Source organism: Lepisosteus oculatus, chromosome 27 (assembly GCF_040954835.1).
Source record: "Lepisosteus oculatus isolate fLepOcu1 chromosome 27, fLepOcu1.hap2, whole genome shotgun sequence".
Taxonomy (NCBI): domain Eukaryota; kingdom Metazoa; phylum Chordata; class Actinopteri; order Semionotiformes; family Lepisosteidae; genus Lepisosteus; species Lepisosteus oculatus.
Window position 1 is genome coordinate 1723183 of NC_090722.1, and position 6366 is coordinate 1729548.

The 6366-nt window shown below is 47.1% G+C and overlaps 1 protein-coding gene and 1 long non-coding RNA gene across 2 annotated transcripts; both read right to left on the reverse strand.

Annotated features, from left to right (window-relative positions):
- Window positions 1-297: 297 nt before the first annotated feature.
- Window positions 298-2989, reverse strand: LOC138225315 (maestro heat-like repeat-containing protein family member 1). The gene is made up of 4 exons (XM_069185125.1): window positions 2873-2989; window positions 2285-2455; window positions 1974-2053; window positions 298-361 (listed from the first exon to the last, which is right to left on the reverse strand). The coding sequence occupies exons 1-4, from the start codon at window positions 2882-2884 to the stop codon at window positions 325-327; spliced, it is 300 nt and encodes a 99-aa protein (XP_069041226.1). The 5' UTR covers window positions 2885-2989; the 3' UTR covers window positions 298-324.
- Window positions 2990-3206: 217 nt separating this feature from the next.
- LOC138225287 (uncharacterized) lies at window positions 3207-5564 on the reverse strand. The gene is made up of 3 exons (XR_011183829.1): window positions 5017-5564; window positions 4668-4775; window positions 3207-3260 (listed from the first exon to the last, which is right to left on the reverse strand). It is a non-coding gene; the product is annotated as an uncharacterized lncRNA (long non-coding RNA).
- Between the last annotated feature and the right edge of the window lie 802 nt (window positions 5565-6366).

A 6366-nucleotide genomic window follows, 5' to 3' on the forward strand; every position in this document is an offset into this window, starting at 1 on the left:
TGCAGTGAACTTCACTGGGTCAGTATTATTCTGATACTAAGATTTCCATATGTTTTCCAAATTAATGTCTCCTTTTCCAAACCTTGGAAATCAGTCATTTTTAAGAAAAGGATACAGCACGCGTGTCAGGGATTGTGCTCTGCAAAAGGATGTACAGCCATTGTGAATTTTCACAGGTTCCACAATGCAAGAGCAGCTATTCTTAAGACACCGTCTGCCGCCTGTACCCAACACCAGCGGCTGAGTCTAGCAGTCCTACCTGAAGCTCAGGGCCCCCGGGATCCTGCAGAGGCAGTAGCAGCACACCCTCCACAAGCACACGAGTCAGGTGCTCTGCACTGCAGGGAGCTCTGGGCTGCAGCTACAGTGGGACAAGGAACAACAGGACACTGTTAGTAGCTCTTCCTTAAGGCTCATCATGATGTAGACAGATGGAACTATACAACCTGTCACTATAGCTCTTTTAGAAAAAGCATGACCACAGGCCTGTCCTATAGAAGCCATTATAAAGGTCTGAAAATACATCACATCATATATTTTGAATGTATTGTTTTAGACTTAGGAGTACTGCAGTTGATGCACCACATATTGATGTTAGGAAATGGCACTTATTGAAGTGGAGAAGACGGGGAGCTTTGTGAGTGTTATGTTCTTTGACTTCTCCAGTGCCTTTAACACCATCCATCCACCTTTACTGAGAGACAAGCTAAGGGCGGCGCAGGTGGACACTCCCCTGGTGTCCTGGATTATAGACTATCTGACCTGCAGGCCACAGTATGTACGGCTACAGAGCTGTGTGTCCGAACAGATTGTTAGCAGTACTGGGGCTCCACAAGGGACTGTCCTAGCTCCATTGCTGTTCACCTTTTACACCTCTGACTTCAGGTACAACTCTGAGGCATGTCATCTGTAGAAGTTTTCAGATGACTCTGCAATTGTGGGGTGTATTAGAGAGGGGAGGGAGGAGGAATATAGGAGCTTGATTACCAACGTTGTGGAGTGGTGTCATCTTAACCATCTCCAGCTGAACACCAGCAAGACCAAAGAAATGGTCCTGGACTTTCGAGGAATAAGTCTCTGCTGAACCCTGTTTCCATCCAGGGTGAGACCATAGAAGGGGTGCAGTCCTACAAGTACTTAGGGGTACACCTGGATAATAAGCTGGAGTAGTCTGGTAACACTGACGCCCTGTACAAGAAAGGCCAGAGCCGACTCTCAGGTCCTTTGGTGTGTGTGGAACACTGTTACACGTTTTTTTATGAATCAGTGGTGGCAGCGGCCATCTTCTACGCTGTTGTATGGTGGGGTAGCAGCATCATGACAAGAGATGCAAATAGGCTCAATAAACTCATCAAGAAGGCTGGCTCTGTGTTGGGGCTGTCACCCTGGAGCTGGTGGCTGAGAGGAGAATGCTGACCAAGCTCACAGCCATCATGAACAACACCTCTCATCCGCTTCATGGGACTGTTACTGGGCAGCGGAGCACTTTTAGCAACAGACTGCTCCAGCTACGGTGTTCAAGGGAACATTTCCGCAGGTCTTTCCTCTCGGCTGCTGTCAGGGTGTATAACGCTGCCCTAGGCTGGGACTGTTAGCCCTTCATTTGCTCGTCTATGGACAGCATGTTGCTCCATTGTACTTTTTGGACACTCAATCTGTATATACCTATGCACATTTTGCACATATTTTATTGTTTTTACAGTGACTATAATCATATTTTGCACACACCTATGTATTTATTTTTATTTATTTATTTTATATTTATTTATATCTAATTTTTTGTCCACCTAATGTCTGTTTTTGTTTTGCTTCTCTTGGTCTGCTGTAACACATCAATTTCCATTCAGGATCAATAAAGTCTAATCTATCTATATTATTGCATCAAACATAATGCCCATCTGCCTCAAACACACTTAAAAATGTAATTGTGAAGAAATGGAAGCAGTGAAGGCAGTTTCATCAGGAAACAGTACCTCAGTGTGGAACAGGCGCGCAGGGCCTGCAGACAGACAGCTCGGCTCAGGGCATCACTGGGCTGCTTTTTAACAAACGCCTGTGAAGAGATGGGAGAGAAATGTAAACCCCACTTCCCTCCATCAAAAGACACCAGGACAGGGCCTGTGCTCATCTACAGGCACAGCTGAGAGTCCCGAGACTGTGTGCAGCTGCAGCGAGGAAGAGAGCGAGGGCACCTCTCTCCCCTCTGATTTCTACTGACAGTAAGGACTGTCAGAGCATCCGTGTGGGAAAACAGCAGACAGGCGGCTGCGTCAGACACACTGACCATCATTGTCGCCAGGAGCTCGGCCTTGGCAGGGAAGCTGGGAGCTCCGGAGGGACTGGCGCTGCGCACTGCCTGTGCCATCATGCCCACACTGCGGCACAGGCTCAGTCTGACACTGGGCTCCTGCAGGGGGACACACAGCAGCTCACTCACTGACAGCCCAGGCAGGCCCTGCAAGGAGTGAAAAACTCACTGAAATAAATCTTGGCTGCACACACCTTACAGAATGTACCAGCAGGTTAGTCAAGTCTGCAGAAAGCAGTTGTGAGGCTCACACTATGAGCTCTTCTGTTCTTAATAACAAATTAAAACATAAACCCTTAACTGAGATCTTTAAATTTCCTTCCTCTCTGGTGGTCAAATGACCAGTAAAACTAGTTTTAGCTCCAGTCCTGGGTTGATTGCTGTGTGGAGTTTGCGTGTTTTCCCTGGGTTTCCTCCAGGTGCTCCAGTTTACTGCTCCAGATGCTCCCCGTCTGTCCATTAAGTCATGTAGAAAGGATACGCTGATATTACAGTTTTCATGGCTGTCGTCAACAGCAGTAGAAGCCCTGAGTCTGTGTGAGGAGTGGGAACAGATCACCTCACCTCTCTCTCCATAGGATTCTCAAACCCTGCTTCTTTCACACTGTCCTGAAGCGCTTGTTTCACAGTCTCCTGCTGAGAGAGGTGCTGGGCAGACACACCGACACACTGGTACAGGAAGGCCTGTGACACCGGAGAAGAGGACAGTGAGCACTGAGCTCAGGAGGCTGCTCTGTACAGCTGCACTGAGAGGACATGTAAGCCGTGGATAGGGATGCTCCAATCGATCGGCCGCCGATAGATATCAGCCAATTTTCACTCCAAATGACTCGATTGGTGTTCTCTAAACTGACCAATCTCAAAAAACAATTTTGCGATGACTACATTTCCGACATTACCTGAACATACAGTAGCAACATGTCCTCGCCGGTCTGGCAGTTTTTCCACACTTCTACAAAAGACGAAACATTTGCAGTTTGCAATACATGTGCAAAAGAAGTCTCTCGTGGGGGATCCTGGCTAGAACATTCAACACCATGAACAGAGATTTGAGAACTCATCACCAAAAAGAATACGCAGAGTGTGAACAATCAGCAAGTGCAAGAGCTGCGGCGACTCGCAAACCGACTCTCGCTCAGCCATCAATAACGGCAACACTTAAAACACCGGAGCCTTACAGCAGGCACAGCAAGACAGCCGAAAGAACTACGGGCAGGATCTCTGCAGGCGACGTATGAGGAGATTCTGAATGAAGATAGAAGTGATGGTCAGGACAGGAATGACTCAACAGCATCAGAGATTAATCTCCACCTCAGTCAGCAACTCATCCCAAGAAGCGCAGAGCCAATGGCTTTCTGGAAGAGCAATCCAAGCCGTTTCCCTGCCTTGGCAGAAACAGCTCAGGTCTGCCTTGGTGCTCCTTGTACGAGTGTGGACAGCGAGCGTCTATTCAGTACAGCAGCTCACATTTTGCATGAGAAGAGGAACATATTGTCTTCAACACACGAACAGCTGCTCCTCTTCATAAACAAGAATCTGCCCTCGATGATTAGTAAACAAGAGGCTCAGTAGCTAAAGAGCCAAATTATTCTGACTTGTTTCCTCTTGGTTGTAGTCGTTTGCAATCTGCTTGTTAAACATCTTATTGAACATTTTATTTATTTTATTAGAATTATGGGTTGTGATTAAGACAAGCCTTTAATGTTGTTTTAGCTGTTATTTTGTTATTGCTATATATGTGCCAAATGTATACAGTATGTAATATTTATAAAGGTTTTGTGTGCACGTTTGATGAGTAAAAAGTCTTTATTTTAAGTCATTATTTTACTTATTTTAGTCAAGTTAAATTATTTTATGATAATTGAACAATAAGCCCACTACATTTCACTGTGTTAATAAAAAATAAACAATTTATTCCTGTGGTCTAGTTTATTTTATTATTGGTAAAAATAACCAGGGTAACACTTAGCCATGGGACATGAGGCGTGTACAGGGCTTATTGTAATGATTTTAACAGAAAAAAGCGTCCGATTCTAATGACAGGGAATCAGCCCTCAACAGCCTGATGGGAGCATCCCTAGCTGTGGAGACGACACACTGAAGCAGAGCACAGAGCGCAGAACCCTGAAGGGGCTCTCCGCTCTACTGCACAATCAAACACTGCTCACAGCTCACATCAACACAACAGCACACACGTATGAACCTAGCCTGAACAGACACACACCTTACAACATCTAATACACAGCAAATTACAGACACACCTGCTATGCCACTACATCACAACACTAGGTGAGCAATAAGACTTTTAGTGAGTAAAAGTCCCAGCTTCTCATGTAGCTCAGCCTTCTGTGAGACTCACCTTCTCCTCAGAGGTGGAGCTGAGAGGGCAGAGCACTCTGACTGTGTCCTGAGTGAGCCTACAGGCCCACACCTCATCCGCCACTGCGCTCAGTGTGCTGGAGAGCAGCTGCAGACACACAGGGGAGGCAATCAGGTCCACAGCAGAATGAGCAAACACACCCACACACCACACTGGGCAGCTGAAATTACTGCACAGCTATGAGAACTGACAACGATTCTCTCACACTATACTGTAGCATGACAGGACCACCTCAACAAGAGAAGAGAGATTATTCTCTTGAATCCACAGCAACCCAGGAGAGGAAGTACAAGACAGCTGTCACTGCATTTGAATGACATGACATTACCTTATAGAGGAAGAAGATCACTTTCCCTGACTGTGCCCACTCCTTCTCACTGTGTGTGTTATCAATCCCCACTCCACACGCTTCAGGAGAGCCAGCACACCCTCTCAGGAGCAGACACGCCGGAACGCTCCTTCCTCCGTGACGTCACTGCTGCGGGCCGGAGCAAACTCTCCCAGAGTGCTTTGCGGGAACTGAAGCCCATCGCCGCTGCAACCCGGACTCGCTGAGTCTGAAGGCAAAACCTCTCTTGAGAGCTTCGCTGTCAGTGTGTGAGACTGACACACTGCTGCTGGAAATACCTGCGGCCGGGAGCAGCAGAGACCCGTCGCGGAGCGGGGCTGCAGGTCTGCCCTCGGCTCTTCTCCGCAGTGACAGGAGGCAGAGAGAGCCGCGCCTCAGGAGCCCCACACGCCTCCACAGGGATCAGCCGCAGGGAGACGATCGCTCCTCCGACACACAGCCGCTCACAAATAACGGCTGCGCTCCTCTCGCGCCCTCAGCGGAGCGGGCAGCCGCGAGCCGGAGCCGGAGGAGGCGGAGACGCCGAGCGCGCGGACCTGCGACTCAGCCAATCAGAAGCCGCGATCAACAGGGGGCGGGGCCTGAATGATGCACAATAGTACAGTAGGAATATTTTAGATTAGTTATTCACACAGTAATAACACAGGCGCCAGTGAAAATGCTTGTCAGATACACCTCAGTTCAGCATCCTTCCTTTCCTTAAAAGAGTTTTCAGTAACATGGCTGGGTAGCTTGTCCCACACTCCTACAATACTTTGTGTAAAGAACTCACTCCTGTCCTGACTGGTGAGTCATGTCCAGCTGTTTCCTGAAAGACGCCGCTGTTGGGCAGCTTGTTCCACACTCCAACAATAACATTTCCATGTACTGGGACAGTTTCTTGAGAGACTCCTGTATCTTCCTTTCCATTTTTAACACGCCGGCAATTCATGTTTGTAGTGAAAGGCTTGTCCCATTCAGGGAGATTTGAGTTGTATTTGTTTCTCCTGGGAGCACTGTTCAGGATCCTATTTGAAATATTCTTGCCTCATCTCTATTGATGTTAACACTTCATAAACTTTATTAAATCGGACATGATTATGCTGAATCAGATGTTTTGTTCATTGATTATTTTTTTGGTTTTATTGGAAAACGAGCACCATAATTAAAATAAATGGTAGGCAGTTTATTACCCCGTGTGCAATCAATACCTGTGATTTGAAATCAGGTTTAGAATCAGGTCATTATGAGAAGGCTGTGGAGAAGGCTAACTCTGCATTGAGGAAGAATTTTAGCATTTACCTTTTCTAAAGTTTAAAAGATAGTGACTAGTTGGCTTTGAAAAATGCC

What these genes read in the sequence shown, in the direction of transcription:
- LOC138225315 (XM_069185125.1), bottom strand. An exon ending in AGCTCCTGGCGACAATGATG is followed by an intron (nt 2,054 to 2,284) that starts GTCAGTGTGTCT and finishes ATCTCTTCACAG; the next exon opens with GCGTTTGTTAAAAAGCAGCC. An exon ending in CGCGCCTGTTCCACACTGAG is followed by an intron (nt 362 to 1,973) that starts GTACTGTTTCCT and finishes GTCCCACTGTAG; the next exon opens with CTGCAGCCCAGAGCTCCCTG.